The 24,111-nt window shown below is 36.6% G+C and overlaps 1 protein-coding gene across 2 annotated transcripts in view; it reads left to right on the top strand.

The window, feature by feature from the left end:
- LOC139314136 (copine-5) overlaps window positions 1-24,111 on the top strand; it is a 130,280-nt gene that overhangs the window by 5,032 nt on the left and 101,137 nt on the right. For both annotated transcript variants that reach the window (XM_070939669.1, XM_070939670.1), the window contains exon 2: window positions 22,360-22,400. In XM_070939669.1, the coding sequence (XP_070795770.1) occupies window positions 22,360-22,400 (41 nt within the window). The remainder of the gene's footprint in view (window positions 1-22,359; window positions 22,401-24,111) is intronic.

Here is a 24,111-nt window from a genome sequence, read left to right as displayed (position 1 = left end):
TTGTGCTATGCTTTTGTGACTCAGGATCACGGTCTGTTAGTTCGGTAATGAAAACATTCCAAATAGCGTAGGAACTTGTATTGCAAGTAGTTCTAATCTGTCAAGAACACTTTTCCCCCTTGCATTGAAATTCTTTAAAGAGTATGACATCTTAGATCTGACATTCAGTCTGAAGTATTGCTTTTCTAGGTGTTGGCTAATTGGCTATAATTAGCAGGGTCATTATGAAGTAAGCAGTGGATTGAATCATATGCAATCTGATTTTTAACAATTTGAGCAAAATGGAATGAATGCTTTCCATCCTGAGTCACCAACCTTCATTAAAACCATCCTTGCCCTGCTTTCAAATGGAGAGAACTCTTCTGAATAGGGCAGTGAGACTATATTCAACACAATTAGTACCATGAGTTGATTGTGCCTCATGCTTCACTGCCTATCTGGGAACTGAATTAAGATATAGTTTCTGGTAGTTTGTTGAATCAGCACAGTTGACCAACTTCATCTATCTCTTTAAAACATAGCACATATTTTTCAAATACTTGTGTTACAATTCCATAAGTTTTAGTTAGGTTTGGGTTGTTTTGATTTATTATGCTGTGTGAACACAGTTATTTTATTTATTAAATTTGTATGGCCACCACCTTGACACATAATTCTGGGTAGCTAACAATCAAATCAAAAGTATAAAAAATATGTATTAAAAAAAGCAATATAAAGCAACATTAGTGATCATGAGTAGATCCTTACAGTTTTTGCCATGGTTTAAAATGCAACTTCTGAAACAGTTTGGGTGTCTCCTTTTTCCCCACTAACTTTAAACAGGGCCAGGTCCATTCTCTACTTTTCCTACTTTAGAAAAGGAACTTCTTTCTCTTAAGGTAAAGTTTTTCAGTTTGAGTTGTGATTCTAAATATAGTTACAACATTTATAGTTATATGGCTATCTAAATGAATATATTGTTGTCCTTTCCTCCAGAAGACTAATGATCAATATGTGATACATTTCAGAACAGGATCCATACAAATGTGCATCTAGGTTCCCGGTACCCACAGTGATTTGCAGAAACTGAATCTTTCTATGCTGCTTACAGATAAAATTCTCTGGACTATCATCACATATCACAGAACAGCTCAGGCAGTGTAGTTTTAATGTCACTAGTAAAATCCCTTTGGTTGCTTAACTATATGTTGACCTCAGCTGTATCCCTACGGCCATAAATTCTAAATTATTGTAAGAGCAAGTTGGCAACTTCCAAATTGCCTTCCCTAAAGAATTGCATCATAGCGTGAAGCTATTCTGTTACAAACATCCTCTAGCACTTATGCACACAGTGGAACTGCAAATATACAACCTGCCATTTTACATGAATTTGCATTCAATTTCAGAGCTTAAATTAAGGTTACAGCAGGGTTCCCCAACCCCTGGTCCATAGACCGGCACTGGGCTGTGGCATGCCAGAAACCGGGCCATGCAAACAAGCGAAACCCCATCCACAGGATGCAGACAGCATGTGAAACCACGTCCCCTCCAGTCCGCAGAAAAACCTCTGTCCCCAGAACCAATCCCTGGTACCCAAAAAGTTGGAGACCGCTTGGTTACAGTAATGAGAATTAATCCATGTTTGGGTAAACTGATGGCATTTACATTGTACTACAGTTCATGTGTAGCTATGAGGTATTCGGTGAAGAATCCAGTTAGTACCCAGGGTCTTTTCAACAAGTGGCCAAGTCCAGGATTTCATACATAGGCAATGAAGTTGAACAGAAGTCTTGTATTTTGCTACTGTATCACTTTAGTTATTGTCTTCAGCCCAGATGTTTTAAAGAGAGTAATATACCTCTTGGAAGTGCCAAATACATGTACAGAACTCCCAAATAGAGAAACATACTTTCCTCTGCAAACTCCGCAAACGAGTTTGTGGCTCAGTGTAGGGCACAAAGCCAGCCAAAGGTTCACAGTTCTGAAAAGCTTGAGTACAAAGATGGTTAATTCTTTAGTACTGAGGACCCCTCAGCTTCCATGGTTATGAAGGAGAGGAGTTTCATTCAAACCTGCATCAATCTGAGTTGGGGGAAAGCACTGATAATCATTCCTTCGGGGCAACTGTTAAAGCAGGGTTAAGCCTTTTGTGGTCTCACAGCAACACAAAATTTCCAGACTCTTTTCTCTCTGTGTTTATGTATGCTTTAAAATCCTCCTGACTGCACTGCTGAATTTAACATTTCCATCATTTTGAGACAGGAAGCCCTTGAAAACAGTACTATAAAAATAAAACTAGGCTAACATTAATTTCTTTCTTACTTTCTTTTTTTTTTTAAAGGTACCCTCCAACCTCCACCTCAGGTAGTTTCAGTTCAATCCATTGCATGTCATGGCCCATTCACTTTGCATAACCACCCTACCCTTTGGAGTCATCTCCCGCACCCTCCAGCTCATTTAAGTGCATGAAGAAGCTTTCTGCCAAAGGTTTTCAGCCCTATTAAAAGGGGCCAGATATTGAAAACCTAATAATCTTTTCCCATAATTCAGTTATATTGTATTACCCTTATGGAAAACCTCTGTGCTGAGTTATACTGCTGAGAACTAGTCCGTTATTGATTGCTTTAGCTTCTGACAGCTCCCAAAGGCGTAGGAAGATATTTTTCCACATCTGCCCCAGGAGTTTATATTATGGACAGATACCTGTCTTTGGATGGATGTGCTCTGCCAATGCACAGTACTGTGGGTTTCTCCAATAATATGCCTTTACTTTTTAATCATTCATCTATTTGGTTTTGATTGTCTCCTCCCTACCCCGGCATTTGCACCATAACCTTACTAAAAATATTTGTGTGGCATTTTATTCTTGTTGATTCTTTGATAAGAGGATTGAAGCTGTGCGGTATTACAGAGTAGATATGAGCGATGGACGAATTTCATATTCAAACAGTTTCAGAATCCCAGGTCAATACTATCAGAGAATAATATCTTGTTATTGTTTAATTTATCACTTCATCCTGAAAACTTCCATTGCTTTGCAATTTGTGATTGTCCCCATTCCCCTTTATTACCTGAAAAACAAAACAAGTTGGAGTGAGTATCTCCTTAGTAACCCCTGTCCTAAAGACAAATTTTAAAACTCCCATTCATTCATTTATCTGTCATCAGTGAGTACCTGATGGAGTTTTGTGGCCCCCATGGTCCTACTGATTCTGCAAGAGAGTATTTGCTCCAAGGTATCCTTTTAAATAATTTTCTCTTCCGTGTACTTCAGTTCTTTGTCTTTACTGTTTTAAAACAGATCCATGCCTAAGTGTCCTTTTTCAAGGGGAGACTATAAAGAATTGAGGCAAATGGAGATGGCAGAAAATAAATCTATAGACATTATTGATACATTAAAAATTAATCACTAGGAAAAGAGAGGCAAAACACTTTCATATAATTTAAATATCACCAATTCAGTTAAATATTTATTTTAAGTTTTCAATATTTAGCTGCCATATTCCTGGCAGCTAATAGCTGAAGCAGGTATTTGCATTGATTTTATGTATATGTCTTAGGAAATATATATACAATAAACCTGTAGCAGTCCTATGATTTTTCCAGTTTCTTTAAATACTTTCAGCCAAAATGATTGTCTCATTGGGTCCTATAATTAAAGATGGCAAAATATTCTAATTTATCTACATCTCCACCAATACAGTCCAGGAGGTTTACACAATTCCATATATAAATTTATGATATAGTTGTACTTGGAATATTGTGTGTAGTTCTAGTCATTGTACAGTGTCAACAATCTTATTGCAAAGCTGTTAAAAATTCAGGCAAGGACAACTAAAGTGATTAGGAAGTGAGGGAAGTTTTCCTGTGAGAGAAGACTACAATATTGGGAACTTTTCAGTTAAGGAAAAAGGAATCATGATAACGTTTTTTAAAAAAACGTGGGAAGAAAATTCTTCCCTAGTCAGGGCAGATTCCCAGATTTATGGACTTCATTTCTTATAACTCCTCAGCTAAACTGGCTATTACTGACAATTCTGAGAGTTGAAGTCTTCTGGAAGGCGCCCAGTTTGGAGACTGTGGAGGGTGGAGGTTTTTTTTCCTCGTCTCCCCAATATTACAGCAAGAGGAAACCATATGTATGATTTGGATGAGAATATTAGTGAATCAAATTTAGAAAGTCTCCAAGAAAGAATGTTTGATCACAGACCAATGAAACAAAAGGATTTGGGGAAGAAAAGATGAAACACCTTCATTTCTTAGCCTAATTCTGTGTGGAACTCGGGAAATGCCTCAAAATGAACAGTGTTAGAATCATCATGTCTGATGCTTAAAAAGAAAGATGTCTGCAAAATGACAGAAATACCCTTAAACAAGTCTCTGAACATAGATTTCAGCTATTGCGGACTAAAATTTTATGTAAATCACTACCAGGAAAATAAAAATGGATAAATACTATATGATTGAAAGAAGAATATATAATAGCTTTAATGAGAAAGTGACTTTCAGTTTATCTCTTCATATATACCTGGAACTAGTTACGAAAATAGTAGAGCAGGAAGAACTCCAAATGGTGAACTATTCTCACATTCTCAATTCTTCTTACTTGCATCTAATTCAGATAGGCTTTACAAGCCTTGATGTAGAAATGTATTAGTAATTTGATTGTTTTAATGCTGTCTAGTAGTGCTAAATCAACTTGGTAGTCTTTTGATATAAATTTTGCTTTTTTTAAATGTAACAGATTTGTGTTCTAAGAAAAGGAAAGGAAGACACTTTTTGCCTCAGAGAGTGAAATATTGTAGACATAAATGCTGTGCATGTAAATCCCCAAGAGATTCATCTCAAAAGAAGTGTAGCAATATAGTTTTTAAAAAATCCTAAACTCTGCTATGAACCACTAAATTATTAGCTAAAATAAAAGTATACACATGGGGGTCATTCCATGTCAAGTGGTCTGGGATTTCCAGCCTGACCATCACGGATTTCAATGAAATTTGGTGTGAACATGCACACATGTCCCCAATGAACATTGGTAACCAGAGTTTTTACTTGGAGTTGGGGTTTTTTTCTGGAATGCTGACATTGATATGGAATGACCCATGGGCTTGTTTACTATAAAGTAATTCCTTACCATTTATTGAAACTATATGGATGTCCTCCTAGCTGCAGTGATTGGCTATTAAGTGGCCCAGAAGACTTTTCTCCTATTCCTGAGGATGCCTAAAATTCCTAGGAATGCCTGAACAATTCTACCAGCATGTATTCTGTAGTTGGTCCTACGTCCGTGAGAGTAAAAGAGGTTGCAGGAGGAGCCAAGGTGAGAATGTGTAGCTCATCTATTCAAGATATAATATTCATAATATAATAAAAATGCAAAATTCAACAGAGAGAGGCTATGAATGTAAATTCCAATCTATAATGTATAATCCACAGCCATAATAGATGGCAATGATAAATTACATTTGATATAGGAGCCCTGTAGTGGCAAATAAACTCAGTGTTTGGCCTTTTAACATACGTAAAAGCAGAAGTCCATTTGTTTTGGCACGCCCTCTGTGTTCTGTTTAGAACTTGATTATATTGTGATTGTATTGCTGCTTCCAGTTTTGTATTGATTATATAGGGTCTCCCAGCTCTTTTAGCTTTTAGGATGTGCAGATGTAAATGCCCACCTCATAGGGTCAGGGCACTGATTTTCTGATATTTAGTCTTATGGGAGGTACTTAATATCTCTGATTCTCCAAATTGGTCAGAATTGGTAAATAGCAGACAGTTTTGGGAACCATTTTCTAGTGAAAATAGAATGAATCTATTAGAATATTTTGTACGTTTAGTATGTTTTTTACCTTTGTTTGGATCATCTTTACTGAAAACAAATAGTTATAATTGGAAAAGTTCAGAAAGGGGCAAACAAAATTGCATTTTTAAATATAAATAATGGGGCACATCAAATCTTTCTGAATACCCTTTCTAAAATCAAATCATAGTTCTAAAAACAATACATTTCACAATTTGAAAGAACAAATTAAATATTATAGACTATGGAATGAGATGAGATGTTTCTCATAGATTTGTTATAATAAGATGTATTAATGGCCATATAGATCATTTAGAAGTTTAGAAAAGGCTTTTCCAGTTTGGTGTCTTCCAGATGTGTTGGATTCAATTTGTATCAGTCCCAATTTGCGTATCTATAAGTGATGGATTACATTCAACGGGTTTAAATCTATGACAACCCAATTCTATTTTGAATTATTTATTTGGGAGTCAAGTACATCTCATATGTACTTGAGACTTATTCCCAGCTAAGTATTTATAGCATCATAGTCTGATAAACCTTGTTGTAGGTCCTATAGTAGTAGATGCTACATGCTTAATACTATTCAGAATCAGAATAGAGCTGGAAGGGACCCTGCTCAAGCAGAAGACCCTATACTATTTTAGTCAAGTGACTGTCCAGCCTCTTCTTAAAAGCCTCCAGTGATGAAGCACCCACAACTTCTGACAGCAAGTTATTCCACTGGTTAATTGTCCTCACTGTTAGGAAGTTTCTCCTTAATTCCAGATTGCTTCTTTCCTTGATTAGTTTCCATCCATTGTTTCTTGCCCTGCCTTCTGGTGCTTTGGAAAATAAGTTGACCCCCTCCTCTTTGTGGCAGCCTCTCAAATACTAGAATACTGCAATCATGTGTCCCCCATCCCCCACTAGACTGGCCAAACCCACATCCTGCAACCATACTGAACTGCTGAGTATCACAAGGAAAACAAATTAACCAGGGTTATCCAATATGGGCTGCGAACATCTAAATGACCTCCGGATGTTAGGTGTCTGATGCCCCTGTTGGAGTCTGACTCTGAGATGGAAGAGGAACATTTGACAGAGAGCGAGAGAGTGACTCCGTTGGCTGTGGAGGAAACTGGGGAAGGGCAAAGTCAGGCTGGGCAGAGCAGGGGAGAGTTAGAACAAGGGAGAGGGGGATCTGATGAAGACCAAAGCCCACCCCCTCCTCATCCTAGGGCACGCAGAGAAGAGAGCAACGTGGGTTGTGTGGCTTACGAGGGAGGAAAGGGCCTCGATCCCCTTCATAAGCTACACCTGGAGCTGGAGTTTAAAAGGACAGGCAAATGGGAGGGATGGTTGTCGGGAACAAACGCTGAGTTCATCTTGTGTTTATCTGAGTTCCTGGCATCCTCCCAACTGGTTTGATTTACTGCCGTGCTACTTCACTTCTGGAATTCCTTATCTTACTTGCCCTGCCAGATTAATTGCCTTATCTTGCCCTGTTGGATTTATGGTTGGGAGCTATGTCTGCTAACAGGTTTGTGAAAGAGTTTTTCTCTAAACCGGAGAGTAAAGGGATGTTGGGAGCAAAGTTTGGAGCTAATAAAGGGATTAGTACTTATTTTCTGTCTTTGTGCCAGGCCCCGGGTCATCACAGTAGGAGAGAAAGAGAGAATAACTGTAAAATAAATCAAGAAAGTCAACATCTTCATGTTTGGTTTACGTATTCCTGGAAATTTCTAGCTGACATTTGGCTGGGAATGTGGTGATCTGGCAAGGGAATGCTTATAAGGCTAGCCTGATAGTATCTCCCATATTATGTAAGATATGATACAGAACAGAGATTTTTCCCTGTGTCTACTTCTTTTTATACTCAAAGTATATGAAGATTTGTGTGAACAAGATATACTCTGATGGGACTTTGTAGGAGCACCTGAAATATATACTATATTTATGTGTGTATTTCTTGCTGTTTTTAATAGGGTAAGGAAGGACAGAGCAAACATCTACGTTTAAATGCCTATTTTTGCCATTTTTATTGACTTGTGTTGTTTTTGATGAGAGGAGTTATGGGTTAAAGTTTCAGTGTTAAAATACAGGATTAGATTCAGAAATCCTCTGTCTCCACAATTCATTAAACTCTCTTCAGCTCAAATTTACGGTACATTTTTAAATTGGAAGAGTACCTTTAAAAAAACCCACTTTTTTGAAGATCCATAAAGTTTGCATGGTTCAATTTTTCTGATTTCCTCTTCTTTTCCTCAAGGGAGGTATCGGGGTATTTTGATGTTTAACATTCATAAATCCTCTGATATATTTATTTCAAAGCACTTCAGATGCATTATCTAGTTCTAATCTTTGCAGCAACCCTGTAAGCTGTTTCTGCCTTAACTTTCTTTGGTATAAGAGAGAGGAAGAAAAGAAAAATACTTCCTTTCAAGATTCTGTTATTATAACATATCAGTAACACAAAGTTTCAGTATTTCTTGTGAAGTCTGTTTCCTGATCTGGTCTATTTTAGGGCTGACGCTATTTAGAGAAGTTACCTGAGTTTAATTTTTGGACATTTCAAAGAGAACCATAGAAATCAGTGCAGTAGTATTTCTGTGAAACAAGTATATACTTCCCTTGGAACTTGATATTTCTTGTATTTGTAATCTTCATGGGTCAGACTTGGATTAAATATAGAGGGGCATCTGATTTTGTCACCAACTGTTCTTACCAGTTGATAGGTTTTATCTCTTATTATTACAGATACTCTGGCCACATGGGGAGAGGGAAAGCACAAAAGAATTAATAGTAAAGCAAAGAAATGATCTTTAAAAGTTTTCCTTTGTTCCCAAGACTTCCAGTCTTCATTTCCATGTGATATATTAAGTCAAGCCATAGCATATACTGGGCTGCATGGCACAGATGCAGATAGGCTGAAAGTACTGTTACAGGAGAAAGTGCTTGGCTAAAGGGAGAGTCTCATTAATGAGAAGTCCTTGAGGGAGTAATAAGCACAGCTTCAGTACTCTTTCAAGCTTGGTTTCTGAATAGAAACAAAAGGTTGAGATCCTAGCATGCCTATGGGATCCCTGACAAATTATCCAGCCTAAGTTTCTTTCTCTTTAGTACAGAGGAATCTGGATGAAAGCAGGGTGATTTATCCTATGAGGATGTCCCAGATTGTGTTTTCCTGGGGCAATTGAGAATGCCAAGCATGTTATGAGGGCTCTGCTTTTGGAATTACTATTTCTTTACAATCGAAAAACAGACACCAGAAGTCTGATTGAATTTTTTTTCTAACACAAAGAAATATTAAAAAGAAGGGGCTAATTTGTCAGTTTTTAGCATCAGAAGCCTTTAAACAGAATTCCCCAAGGATACTCAGGTTTCCCTCTGCATTCTTCAAGAGATACCAGTCCCTTCCATCTATTGCATAGGACCGCATGTGCTGTCAAGGCAAAACAGATAACTTGAAATGTGCTTTCTTGGTTTTTATTAGTGTAGCTACTATTCCAGCATGAAAAGTATTTCAGTTGTAAAACCAGTAGGAGGGGGAAGGTTCTTGTTGCTTAGCATTAATAAATGCAGAAATAAGAATACCTTGCTGCGTAGAAGAAATTGCATCCCAGAATATTTTTAGTTTTCTGAATAAATTTGGTGATCCTGATTAATCACAGATCCTGGTTTCTTGGGCTTAAGCTTCTTGAAAAGCATTCTGAATAAACAGGAAATAAAGTAGAATGTAAGTGTCACATTTGGGAGACTTGAATTTTGGCAGTCTTGCTTTGTCATGAAACCTTGGCTGGTCAGAGACAATCTCTTTTCATTTAATCCATCTTGTGGACTTCGTAAAGATAGTAAGGAGGATGATACCGTGTAGCCATAAACGACTGTGGAAGGGTGGGGAGGGCAAGAGATGTCATGAAACATGTTATGTGTCATTATATATGATATTAGAAATTGCCTCATTGCAATAAGGGCAGCAAAACCAGTTTGATTTAGTGGTTAAGGCACCAGGCTAGAAACCAGGAAACTCAGTTCTAGTCCTGCTTTAGGTATGAAAGCTAGATAGGTAACTTTGGATTACTCACTTTCTCTCAAGCCATCTCACAGAGTTGTTCTGGACAAAATAGGAGGAAGGAAGAGTATTATGTATGTTCACTGTCTTTAGTTATATATAAAAGTAATAAAGGTGAAAAATCAGTATTTCTCACCCCTTAACTGTGGTTCACTGATAGCAGTACAATGACCTTATTTAGGGTGATCCCATCCAGGGTGGATTTGATTTAAATTGAATTGATTTAAATCACAATTTAAATCATGATTTAAATCACTAGTAAAAAGGCTTGATTTAAATCAACTCGATTTAAATCATAATTTTTAAAGAGCAACTGTCATCTCTGCTATTCCTTTGACCCACTGTTGACTCACCGATAGTCCCAGTGTTGCAGAATATACAGCCTCATGCTACATAACTAAGCTCCATTTCATGCTGAAGAAACTAAATTATTGATGTATCTTAAATAGAAAACTATCTTATGATAGATTTTTACCCCAAAAGTTTTTTATTAAAATAAATTCAATAAAAATCATAAAAATCCGATTTAAATAAAAAAAATCTGATTTTTTTGATTTTTTAAAAAAAAATCATTGATTTTTATCCACCCTGATCCCATCCCTACTAGACAGTGACTAGGCCTAGAACCATCTGCAGGGATATTGTGAAGATTATTTTGGATATTTAATGGATAATGTTGCTCTGGACTGCTGCAAGTTGAATTCAGACTGGGCAGATCTAAGTGAGGTGCCCAAGACACAGTCTTATGGTCTGATCTGGGAGGAATTTGAACATGGGACAGATTTCTCTGTGCTGTGAGCTTGGCTGCCTGTTTGTTGGATTCAGGTCTCTACTGAATCATGAAAGAAGCCAGGAAGAGGACGGGTAGGGGAGTCCCTGCTGTGGTGGTGTCAGCCTCTTTGAAGGAGGAGTAATGCCTCTAGCCTTGAAAGAGGCAATGGTACATCCCTTTCTCAAGAGGCCAATCTTGGACCAAGTAGTCTTTTTCAAATATAATTTTTACCGGAGAAGTTTTTAACAAGGTTAAAAACAATACAAATATTGGAAAAGAAAAAAATAAAGAATTTGAATAAGAAAGAAAATAGGAAAAGAAATAGAAAAGAAATAAAGAAGCAACTGATCTTTTTGACAGTAGATATAAATGCATTTAAATTTTACCATCTCTCTCTCTCTAAGGTTATATCAAAGTTTCCTTCTTTCCACGAGTTATCTTTTCTAATATTCAAGACCATAAATCATAAGTTCATTTTTTTTCTTTTTTCATCTTTTATTCTCCTTTTACTTGTTCTAGCAACTCTCGAGAGAATAAACATTTTTCTTTACCTACTGTTTCTTTCTTGTAAAATACTTTTATGGTAAAACCATAAAAGTATTTTCAGGCACAGTCTGGACTTATATCTGTTCCATATTCTTAATATAGTAGTACTTCTAATATTATGAATCTTAAAATCTACATTAACCTTAACTTTATTATATAACCTCTGAACCTCAGATTGCGTCCTTCCAGTCTTCCTTTTTCTTTTGCATATTGAAGTATTTTATTTTTAACTCTTGGTTTTTTTTTCCCTTGCCATTAAAAATTATATACATCTTTCTGCTATTGTTTAAATGTACATCAGTTGTCATTATAGGTTGTCATTATTTTGAAATAAAAACTCTTTCTTAGCAAAACATTCATTTTTATCACAGAACAATGACAATTGTAATTTCTCCTATCTTAACATGTTCTTCTTGATTTCATTCCATGTTTTAACATAATTATTCTGGTATAACATACAATTCATGTTAGTCATAGTAATACCAAAGTATTTAACCTTTTCTCAATCTTAAAACCATTTTTCCATCAATTCCATTTACTTTTTGATATTCATATTCTTTACTAATACTTTTGGTTATTAATATTAAAGCCAGCTAATACCCGCAAGTCCATAATTTTTTCCATTAATATTTCTATTCCTTCCAGAGGATCTTCCAAAATAATCACAAGGTCGTTAGCAAAAAGTATAAGTTTCTTTTTTAATCTTCACCTCCAGCAATACTCTCATCTTGCCTTATATCTATGTTCAACACTTCCACAGCTAAAATAAACGGCAATAGTAACAAAGGGCATCCATCTTTGCCTAGTCCCTTTCTGTATCTCCAGGGTTTTGTTAATTCCCCATTCGCAACTATCTGTGCCTTTTGTGCAGTGTAAAATCCGTTTTACCTATTTGATAAAATTCTCACCAAAGCCTGCATCTTCCAAAGTTTTAAACAAAAAAGTCCAGTTCAAATTTTCTACATCAGGAAAAATCAGTGCTGCTTGCTTTTCATTATGTTGTTTTAAATACTTCAAAATATCCAATACATTTCTAATATTGTCCCTTAGAACCAATGGTCTTGAATAATGTCCCTTCTCCTTGTTGAGAAGTTGGTTGGATTGCCATGTTTAGGATCCTGGAGGAAGCAAATTATCTCACCTGGTTTCAATCAAGTTTCAGGACTGGATTCAGGACAATGATAATCTTGGTTTTGCTTGTTGATGATCTTTGCCAAAGCTGGGATGGAGGTGATGTATCTATCCACGTGCTTCTTGATTTCTCAGCTGCTTTCAGTATCATCAACCACAGTAACCTTCTATGCTCTGGGCAGTTGGAAATTGAGGGCAACATCTTGCAATGTTTCTTCAGGTTCAGTTTGAATCAGTGATTGTTGGGGATGGAGAGGTCACTCTCCAGGTCCCTCTTTTGTGATATTCCACAGGGCTTAATGCTCTCTCTATTCCTCGTCAACATCTACATGAAACACTGGGGTGAGATTACCTGTTGGTTCAGTATCATTATGATGATAATCAGTTATATCTTTTGACCCCAGACCAGCAAAGTGCAGCTGTCAAAGACCTGTCCCAATGCATACAAACCTGAATGGGAGGAATCATCTAAGTCTTACTAAGACTGGGTAGCTGTAGATATTAATGTCACCTAGTTCTGGGGAAGTTCCAAATTTAACATTGTGTGGGGTTGAACTTCTTTATTCAAGGGTGGTGCACAATCTGGGGGTCTTCTTGGACTCACTGTTCTAGCTTGAGCTCTTGCTTGTGCTGTCTCCAAGAAGGCTCCATTAGTGCACTAGTTGCATCCTTTCTTGGATCAGGAGGCCCTTCAGATGGTGGTTCATGCCCTAATCACCTCAAGGGTCAACTACTACATTGTGCTATATATATGGGACTACTCTTGCAGTTCAGTTGGAGGTTTCAACTGGTCTAGAAGACAGCAGTGAAAGCAATTGTTTTCTTTCATCTTTATTCTATTTGGTTCAATTACATTATATTTTATTTTCTTTATTATGTTGTGAACCACATAGAGGAAATTCTGTAGTTAGGCAATACCTAAATTAATTAAATTAAATTATGGCTTCTACAGGCCACCTACATGTACAGAGCCTTATGGATTTCTTGGAGGAAGGACAGGTTGATGTAATTAAATAGGCTTGAAGAATCTGTGGTCTTCTAGATGTTCCTGCACGGAACATCTTCCAACATGTCTCCTTATTGGCCCTGCTGCTTATGGCTACAGGGAACTTAGTCCAGAGCTTCTGGATGACCATAGATTCCAGTTCTAAGAGCAAATGTCATTTTTGTTTGTTTGGTCTAAAAACAATAACTTTATATCTTTATTTACTGAGTGTTATTTTTTTTATTATTTCATATCTTTCCAAGATTTAGATTGTAGCAAGTAACAGTTCAATGTTTTCAGGGACAGGGGGGCAATTAGGTAGTGTGTTGGCATGGCAAAACCAATGCTTTTTTTTTATTTAGTTGTTATATTAACATTCAGCCACAGCACAGTTGCATCATAATGGTATTTTCTGCTCCTATTTATTCTGTTTCTTCATTAAAAATATCCTCATTACCCATAACAATCCCATAATATTGCTCCTCTGGTGAGTCCTTCAGAATTCATGGCTCTTGATGGTGGCCTCTTTCTCATAGAAAGTTGGAGATGAATTAATGTTACATTTTTTCTTCTGTGGCTTTTACAGGATGAGATGAAATGGAAACTTTCCTGGACTCAGTCATCATTCCCAGATTGTCAAAGTGAAAATAAATCCTGTGACTGAAGAATATCCCTTGCTTGTACTTTATTATTCTTGTGATCACTCCTCCTGAATCAAATATTGTTCTTCACTTCTTTTCCAAATCTAGATAGATAGATAGATGCCTTTATTAAAATTGTTATGTCATTTGAGTCAAGCCGAACTCCTGACACCTATCAAGGCAGTTTTTGTGAAAGTAGGACAGAAAGAGTATTCAGTTCGTTCTTCTAGAACATTTTCCCCATTTCCCCATGTAAGAGTCTTGCTTACATCACTAGGATCTTCTGGGGTCTCATCCAAGCACCAACAAGATCCAATCCTGCTTAGCTAACATTATCTAGGTCTGCTTCCTAACTGGACGTTAGATGAAGTTCAAATTAATTTTAATCTAATAAGTATGTTCTCTGAGCAGGCCAAGGCTGTTTTTGACTTACCTGTAGTCAATTACAGAGTGGCTGCCTTTATGGTGTTAGTTGAATAGTTCCATTAGCGTATTATTTACAGCAACTTATCCAAGGTTTCAGAGCAGTCAGTCTTTTCAGATCTAAGTGGAGATGCCATTGACTGAACATGGATGATAAAGCTGCAAATCAGGACTTCTGCTCTGTGATTTGTCTGCAATTAAATGTCATGTTTCTATGGAACTTTTGGCAACTTACAGAGAGGTTTTAGCAGCTTCATCTTATGTAGCAAGGAAAGGATCTGTTGAAGCTTTTAGCTTCCAATTTTCCTCTTAAAAGAGAGACAACGTTGCAGGAAAAACTAGAGTGCTCCCACTTAAAACGGCCATCTTCTGAACTGTTTTTTTTAAATTTCCCATTGAATTAAATTATAAAATCCAATTGCAGATTGATGAATGAGGATCAGGAACTGTTTCATGTAGAGGAATTTTATAGAGAGAGATTAACAAATGATGGTATTAAAAAAAGTATGAGTGGATTATGATTATAGAGTCTCAGGGCAGGCAAGCTTTATATTTTATATTTATAAAATATGTACATTTGTTGAACATTTCAACATAAAATTCACTATCATGTCTGAATTTTGTAATGTGTGAAGTGGCACTCATTCATATATCACCCTAGGCCTAACCTAATTTAGCATGTTTTATTGACTAAGCCAAAACCAAGCCAAAATCAATCATATAGGGAAAAAAATTGCATGGTTTGTTTTTCTTTCTAGCCAAATTTCAGTTTTTCCTCCTTTTTAACTTCCCGATTTTTATCTTCTGTTGATTTAGAGATAGGAAAAGATTGGAAACAAATCAGGGATAAAATTATGTGCAGGGATAAAGTTATTATGTAATTATAGTTACTCATTGTATGAAGCCACAATTGCATATAATAGCAATTACGTGTAATAAGTGAAGTAAACAATAATATTTATGACAAGGAGGAAAGAACTATACAGTCTTGCTGAAGTTCTTTTTTCTTTTTTTTTTACTTGCAGAAATGACTTGTCACAAAAATTTGCATGGAATTTTTAGTGTTGATTCTTTATGATATATGAACAGTTTGTGGGGGGGGGGTGAATATCATGCTTTTAGTTAATATTTATTGGCTACAAACAAGAAAACAAATGGTTAAGTCTTGCTTGAATGGCTTGTCTGTTCAGTCGCTCAGCTCTATTTGTCTTTCCATATGCTCTCTCTTTTGTTGGCAAATCTACTTTTGGAATGATGATATCTGTGTGGCACCAATACAAACTCCGTATTCATGACGTACCTCTAAACTAATTAGCTAGTGTAATTTTTTTTAAAAAATCGTCAGAATCAGATTTTCTGGGTCAAGTTTCAAAGCTAACGGAACCAATTTTATTTGTTTACAGACTTAAAGCCAACTTGGAATGTCATACAATTTCCATATTCAGATTAAAAACAAACAATTAGACATATAAATAATATTGATAGAACACATCAATAGGAAAAGAAAAAGAAGAAAGGAAAAGAATGGGAATGGACCAAAAAATGAAAACCCTACTCTTCACCAGAGTAAGGAGCATTAGCATTCAGTTTCTATGGCTTGATGAAACAGTCACAATTTTACAGATTTTTCAAAAGTCTGCCAGGAAGGGACTATTCTGATGTCTGGAAGCAATTATTCCAGAGGAGCAGAACCACGGTTGAAAAGGAAGATTTCTGAGTTTCCTACACAGGAAGTCTCCTTTACTTGAGGCAAGCCAGTATTATTAGGATACTGGGAGAAGATGGTCCTGTAATTCTGATTTTAACAGCTACATTTTCTATTTCCAAAAATGGAAAGCTTACAAACATTTCCTTTTTCTTCTTCTTCTCAGCAAGCTTTAAGAGAACTGCTAATGGAACCTAACACTGCTCTCTGACTGATAAAATTGCATGGTTGAAGAGTATTCATCATATACCACTGAATAATCAGACTCCTTCTGATTTATTTATTTATTGCTACCATAATCCAACACAGCTCTCCTTCTACAGTGTCTCCATTGACTAATGTAATGTGCTTTATTGATCGGACACATTCCTCCCTTCCACCAACTATTTGACTAGATAAAAAAATCCTGACAGTCAAAGGGCTGCAGTGATTTAGAAATAATAAATATACCGCTTTTGTGGACTTTGAATTGTTTTTCTCATGTACAATATGATTATTGTTTGCCATTTTAAATACTGTTTGAATAAATTTAAGAACAAAAGGGAAGGCTTGCTAGGTCAGCTCAAAGCCACCCTCCCCAAACCAATCCTGAGTTTGCACCACGTTGGAAAAGGAACGTAATCAGGTTGCCCAAGTGGAGCTTTTGTTATGTCGAGAAACAACTATTCTAGAGCCATTTGTGAAGGAAGCATATCCCACCAGTTCTGTCTTTGCTTATTCATTAACATGCACATAGAAGCATGAGTTTTAAAAATGACAAGGAGTAAACAGCCAGAATGAATAATAAAGCAATTAGCAAAGCAACACTGACTCCCCTTAGAAATGTGCAAAGCAATGGGAGAGAATAAAACAACTCTTTTTCCTGCACTTGGTGTCAGAAAATTGAAAAGCTGGATGAGGTATTTTGTTTATAACAAAACAGAAGGTATTTGATGGGTTGAAGGGCCCTGAGTTAACCAACGAGAAATAAGCAATTATACTGAGATTTAAGCAATATTGCATGCAGAACAAAAACTGATTATCTTGGGAAGATGGTTGTATCAGGGCACCGGCCTCCACTTTCTCAGAATGCAAAGTTAAGCAGAAAACAAGAGATGTGAAACTGAGTTGGAAACCAAGTATTGCTGGTTAAAAGAGTATCCCACTGTTATGGTCTGCAAATAGAGTTAGAAGACTTGAGAAATTTAAGATGCTAATTACAGGCTGTGATGTTCTTGAATAGTGTGATAAATACAAAATGTATTCAGAGCTCATTGCTTTTCAGGAGAGTATTTATGCAACCCTATTATAGTACTATAAGAAACCAGTATAGCTGTGGCCTTCCCCACAAGGGTATGTCTTCAGGGGAGAATTTTAAAAAGTGACACTGGCAACCATGACTGTGTAACTAACACCATGCTCCTTTCTACTTGTCTTGCTTGATGCTTGCCTGCAGTGTTGAGGTTACAACTCCAAGGATTGCCAAGCAATTTCCACCAGGGATGGCACTGGAGGTTCATAGGAAACAGATTCTTCCAGCTAGTTTCTTAGTGTCCAAAGCTAGATATGTGTAATTTACTTGGAAAAACATAAGCTATAAAATCTCAGACAATTTTATAAACATATAAGGCCATTTTTAAATTAAACATTCATTCAAGTTGTTTTTAAAGTTGACGGTAAAGATAATTAAATCTGAGCCTAAATGACTTACCCAATTTTGTGTTCAATTTTTTCCAGCTTTGAGAAAAAGTTTCTTTGCTGTGTTGGTTGGTTACTTCATTGCATTTATTACATGATTGCTGAAATGCTGCCCTTCTTGATGTCATTTCCCATCACTCTCTTTCTCTTCCCAGGTTTTTAAATTTAAAATACCATCTAATGGGATTCATTATACAGAGCCTGTAATGTTATTAATAATGTCTTCAGATCATATGCATGATTCTTATAATGGTTGTATGTAAACAAAGATATGTGGGTCACTACAGACATTAGGATTAAAAAACACAGGGTGCGTTAAGGAGGATGAGAGTGGAGGAAGCAAAGAAGAGAAAATGAAATAGCATCGGAGTGGAATGAACTTTTTGTAAGATTTTAACTTCATCAGATCGTCACCTTTTTTGTAATAAATGGTAAAGTTGGAAGGAATACACCAAACATGCTTCTAAAGAATAAAAATGACTAGGGAGCAGTAGCATGTTTTTAAAATATATAAATATTAATGGAGGTAGAAAAGGAAAATCTAGCTGACTGGTTTTCCATTGAGGTTAACACTTAGATAGGGTTGCAGATCGGGGCTACTAAGTCTGGGTAACCAGTAGGTGGCAACAAAGCTTTCTATATCTCTTTGCTACTGTATGGTGGTCTTCTGAAATTTTACTGCCCAGATCTGGTACCCTGGTTTAAGGCACATCTTGGTATAATGTGGCCAAACTGCTGAGAAATGGGGTGGGGAACTTCATAGTAGAATTCTGAACTTTCCAAGAACCATCAGGATAAAAAAGATCTCTAGACCGCGTCACTAGCTTAGAATATTTTACTGCCAGAGACAGAGGAGAAAATGATTGCTCAAAGTGCTTAAGGCCTGTCAGGTAATTTTGTAAACTCAGCAGAAAATCTCTTCCTTGATAGCATAAAACATTACATGACCACTTTCTATTATGTTTATGACCCTCAAATCAGATGCCAAAGGCCATTCAGGGACCTGCCAACTGTCCATTATCTTGGAAAGCTAGAAAGAAGAAATTTTAAATGTGCTAGCATACGTTTATAAAGGCTCTGAATTCTTGATGTACTATAAGCAATCAACTCTTGTGTTAAGGCAGGGGTGTCAAACTCACATTGTCATGGTGGCATCATGTGACGTATCGGGACTTTCCCCCCCTTCGCTAAACTGGGCATGGGTATGGCCAGCGTGTGACGCATCCAGTCCATGGGCTGGGAGTTTAGCCCTGTGTTAAGGCTTCTTCTTTTTTTTTGTCTATGGTAAAAATTATAAACTAGTGCTGTGTCTTGGAGGCTTCTGTCAAGTCTAGCCAAGAACTGAATTAAGAGCTAAGGGTCCAGAAATCTGTGATTTCCTGCCAAGCCGGAGTGTTAAGTCTGACAAATGCAGTGCCTCATTCTGTTCAGTAGTAGGGCTGACAGTGCTGAGATTATTAAGCCAACATTAGTAACAGTAAAACAAATGGATCCCCAAATATTGAAATTGTTATATGTCTACATTTCGGTGATTTCTATTTGTTTGGATTTCTTTTTCCAATTTGCCCCACACTTTTTGGTATTTAAAAATCTGTTTGTAAAGTAGTCATATTCTTAATGCAAAAGGGAAGCAGCATGGCTTATATATATTTTTTTCCTCTTGATTTGTGCCTTTCTCTTGATTTATGGGTCATTCGAGTAATACATAGCAGCCGCCTACACACATTCTTCTGTTTCTGTACATAATAGCCAAGCAGTGAGTGCAGCTTATCAGTATAGGATAGGGCATCCTGTTCAATGAAAGTGAATTATAATTGAAAGTCCTGGGATTCTCTGGGGGGAAAGCAGAGCTGTTTTAAGTGTCTGACCCACAAAGTCCCCTATCTTCAATCACTCCAGAGAAAGCCAGGGGTCATGTGGAAAAGGGTATCTGGGGCATTACTTAAAAATGATGCTTCTTCTTTATACTGTCTGTGTTCTTTGCTTGCAGGTTTCTGTGAGATCAAATGTGTATCTTAAGCAGGAAAGCTCAATGATGAGACCTATTCTCTACAATAAGTTCCAGGACATCACTTCATACCTCTTCACACACACACACACACACACACACACACACACACACACACACACTATGCATACATGTATAGAGATATGCAGACCTAACCTTTCTAGTCTGTTCTCTTCTATTTGCACACCTGAAAAGTCAGCTTCTCTAGAATTCCTTGTTGGCTTTTATCTCATTTTACTGGACAGGGCTCCCTCTCCCATTATGATTTAAAAAAAAATTAAAGAGAAGAGGAAGGTTTTCTTGGTTAATAGCTGGGTATCACGTCCTAGAAGAAGAGGATAAATAATTATTCTCTGGATGCTAAATATTTGAGTCTTAAGAATGAATAATAATGGGTGACTCACTTGGTAGTTATTTCCAGTAGTTTCTTGTACCTGACTCTGAATATTCATCTCCCCAATATGACTGATGTGTCTTCTACTGCCTTCTGCATTCCCACCTTGCCTTGGATTTCATCACCACAGTGTCTTCTAGAAGAGCTGAAATTACAACTCCCAGGATTTCAGCCATGCTGGCTATAAATCCTGGGAATTGTATTTCCAAAACTCTTAGAGAACACCACACCGAGGAAGACTCTCTTAGTGGGAATCACATAGGAAATGGGTAAGTCTTATTTGATTGCCTGACCTGCTGTGATCCCTGAAGTTTTTTTGTCTTTAAAGTAGTGAAAGATTGCTTCTAGAAAGAAATGTGCCAAGGAGTTGAAACAAGCTCCCTCTGCATTCAGTCTGTGTATCTTCTCACATTTAATTGGTGCTCTTGCGTGCTTCAAAGATAAGCTATTGAAAGGCCTGGCTCTGAAATTGGAATGCTATTAAGCTCTTTCTAATCCTTCATTATTTCTGCTATTCATTGATGGCACAATATGCCATTAGTGCAGAATCTAAAATTTAACCACATCAGCAAAGAATCCTATACACTTTTGTGAACTTTAAATCCTTCAAGAATTTGCCTATTTTCAAGTAAAAAATCCCAATAACAAGTACTGTAACTTTTCTAAGAGCTGTCCAGCACTTACAGTGCTGAATATAGTCTGGAAACATTTCAATAAGACACTATTGTGTCTTATTGTAATGTTTTCAGACTATATTCAGCACTGCAAGTGCTGGACAGCTCTTAGAAAAGTTACAATACTTTATAACAGGCAAATTCTTGAAGGAAATAAGTTGTTAGGAAGTTTCCTGAGACAAAATCTTAGTATTGTGAGATTTATGCCAACTTTAAGAAAGATTACACCACCTGGCAGAGAATAAAAATGCCCCCTAAGTTTAAAGAAAGAAACAACTTTCTCATTTTTTACATCATCAGTTATCAAAATATAACTTCTGAAAATATAGTCCATTATAGTCTATTTTTAGCCATCAAGAATTTGTGAATCAGTTATGAATTTATTTGCTGTGAAAAGGACAATCTGAATTGGACAGTAGTGATATTGGTGTAAAGTATCAAAGCAACATAATTTCTTACCTGACTAGATAATTCTTTCATTCCCTACTACTTACAGAATGATTCAAGGCAACACAATATGAAGCTATTGCTTAAACTATTCTTGAGTGATTACTAAGCATATTGGTTCAGGCTGATTAAAGTTTTGTGTGGGTTCCAGAGGGTCAGAAGTAAACATTTTGAAGATTGAGACATGTGAATTTCCATTAAGGATGAATTAATGGTTTCTAAATTATAGTGAAATTTGGAATAATTCCTTGACAATTTCTTTTAGAGAATAATAGCTAAAGCACAAAGGAAATCAAACATCTTAACTAATGTGCTTTCAGTGCTGGCTCATTTTGCAAAGCAACTACTTTAATATTGTGTTAATGACATTTCCTCCAGTTGTGTTCATTTGCATGTGCTTTGGTATTGGTACCTACACTTTGGCCATCATTTGAATTGGTGTTCTGCAGATGTGTTAGATTTTAACTTCTATCTTCCCTGGCCATAATGGGCAAAGGCAATACTAATTGAAATTATTAGAGCTGTATTTCAGCTTATCTGAAAAGTGCAAATTAAGGGAAGCTGATTAAATTGGCCCTGGGAGATAATATGAAGCACTGAATAGATTGCAAGGAAGTGTTTTTCTGAAGAGAGAAAACTTGTTCATAAGTTTTTATAATAGTGAATTATAAAATGCTTGGCTAATGTTAGGAAGCATATAAGCTGGAAATTCTGTTACAAATACAGTTCTTCTGTATGCCAAGCATGATAACTACAATGTGGAGTATCTCCTTGGGTGATCAAATGTTCTCAGCTTGTAGACTTTCCTGCTGAGTCAGCATGGTTACTGAGTACTGCCTCATTGTAAGCAAAAACCCATTCTTCTTGGCTTTGATGTATTTATTTATTGTCTTTTTTTTGTCTGATTCTTCAGCTGTTATTCCCTAGGTTACTTCTGATGGCTGCCTTGACAATTTCAGCAGAGTTCAATGATTTCTGGGTGTATATAATTATTTAGAAAGCAAACAATATCGGTGCAAAAAGAAAAATTGGGAGTTTTTTGTCAGTTCCATTTCTGAACTGAAAACTCATCTATCCTGATCCTACATAATCCTTTTTATTTTTTCCTCCCCCCCCTCCCCAGGAATCTTTTGGATAAAGATACATTCTCCAAGTCTGACCCATGTACGTAAGTGTTGCATGAACTTTCACTTTTCTTCAAGATGAGTTTTGGTTACAATATTTGGGCTTCGTTCATGAAATTTCTTGTCCCCTATTTATGGATCTGTCAAGTTCTCTATTGCAAATGTATGCAAATTACAATCTTAGGGCAAAATAAAATCCAAATTAAATATTTTTAATTTAAATTAAATTAAATTAATTTAAATCTGGGAAGCATAATGCATAATTATAATTACTGGGATTTGCTAATATCAGATTATACACAGAATTAATAATTCCTGGTGTAAAATAAACAATATTTACTACTTTAAAATGTCTTATTGGCTTTGAACTTTCATTCTTGCATCTTTATAATCTGAATGACCTCATGCTCTCACATATTTATACAAAATAATCATACTGGTCAAGAAATCCAAGTTAGTGAACACAGAGAAATGTATTAAGTGTGTGGATGTTTTCAGTTTTCACTAGTCAGGTGATTCGCTTTGAATGTATAAAATGAGCATAGACAGAGTGAGTTGCTCCTTTGTATTAAACAGAAACAGCTCTGAAAGGTAGATATTCATGCCTATATAGCAATTATTAAGCCCAGCATAGATTATACTGTATAGATAAAATTCTTCTCCTGGTATATGTTTCTAATACATTTGAAAGCCTGAATTTATTTATCTCTGACCTTCATTTCTTCGGCTTGAACAATTACATTGCCTATACACTTCTGATATGTGCTGTCCAGTGTATTTTATTTTATTTTAGTTCTCTATAATCCTTTCTACCAGTAGAATGGAGATAATGGTGCATTGATTGCAAATATATGTTAACTGACTCTCCTGGACTGATTCTTATATATGCAAAACAGCACCACCTATATGCATGACACAGGGAAATAACTGGCTTTGGAGAAGCTCAACCTAAACCACCTTGAGTGCCAGAATAAACAGAAAGCCAATAATATTAGGTATATGAGAGAAGTTGGCAGAAATGCCAAAATAAGTTAGATTTTTAAAAAATTATATCTCCTAATAGTGGGAAGGGAGACAACTCACAGAATCCAGTAAAGCAGGGGTGGGGAACGATGACCCTTTTATTGGGGTGAAATCCAGCAGGTTCTGACAGGTCTGGAGAATCGGCAGCAGAAATTTTGAGTAGTTCGGAGAACTGGCAAATACCACCTCTGGCTGGTCCCAGAGTGGGGTGGGAATGGAGATTTTGCAATATCCTTCCCCTGGAGTGGGGTGGGAATGGAGATTTTGCAGTATCCTTCCCCTGCCACACCCACCAAGCCACACCACGCCCACCAAGCCATGCCCACAGAACCGGTAGTAAAAAAAATTGAATTTCACCACTGCCTTTTATGGCTTGTGGACTTCAACACCCAGAATTCCTGACCCAACCATGCTGGTTCAGAAATTCTGGGAGTTGAAGACCACAAGTCTTCAATGGGGCCATGGTTCCCCACCTCTGCAGTAAAGATCAGCTAAACTTTGTGGTCTTAGAATGTACAGTAATTAGCATAATGGGATAATATGGGGTATCTTAGAAAAGATGTGGAAGATGTTGTGACAGTCTAGATTTCTGAACAGTAGCACTTCGCAGTGTAGCATGTTGTTGCAGATTCAACTTGTGAAGTTCTAGTTCCTTTGATTAGCACTGAGGTTACAACTAGTATGTATAGATCCTTAGGCAGATAAAAGACATGATCACAGAATCTGGG

The sequence above is a fragment of the Pituophis catenifer genome, unplaced genomic scaffold (assembly GCF_029215685.1).
Source record: "Pituophis catenifer annectens isolate HBS135680 unplaced genomic scaffold, rPitCat1.0.hap2 SCAF_3, whole genome shotgun sequence".
Classification (NCBI taxonomy): Eukaryota; Metazoa; Chordata; class Lepidosauria; order Squamata; family Colubridae; genus Pituophis; species Pituophis catenifer.
This window is presented reverse-complemented; position numbering and strand designations above follow the sequence as displayed.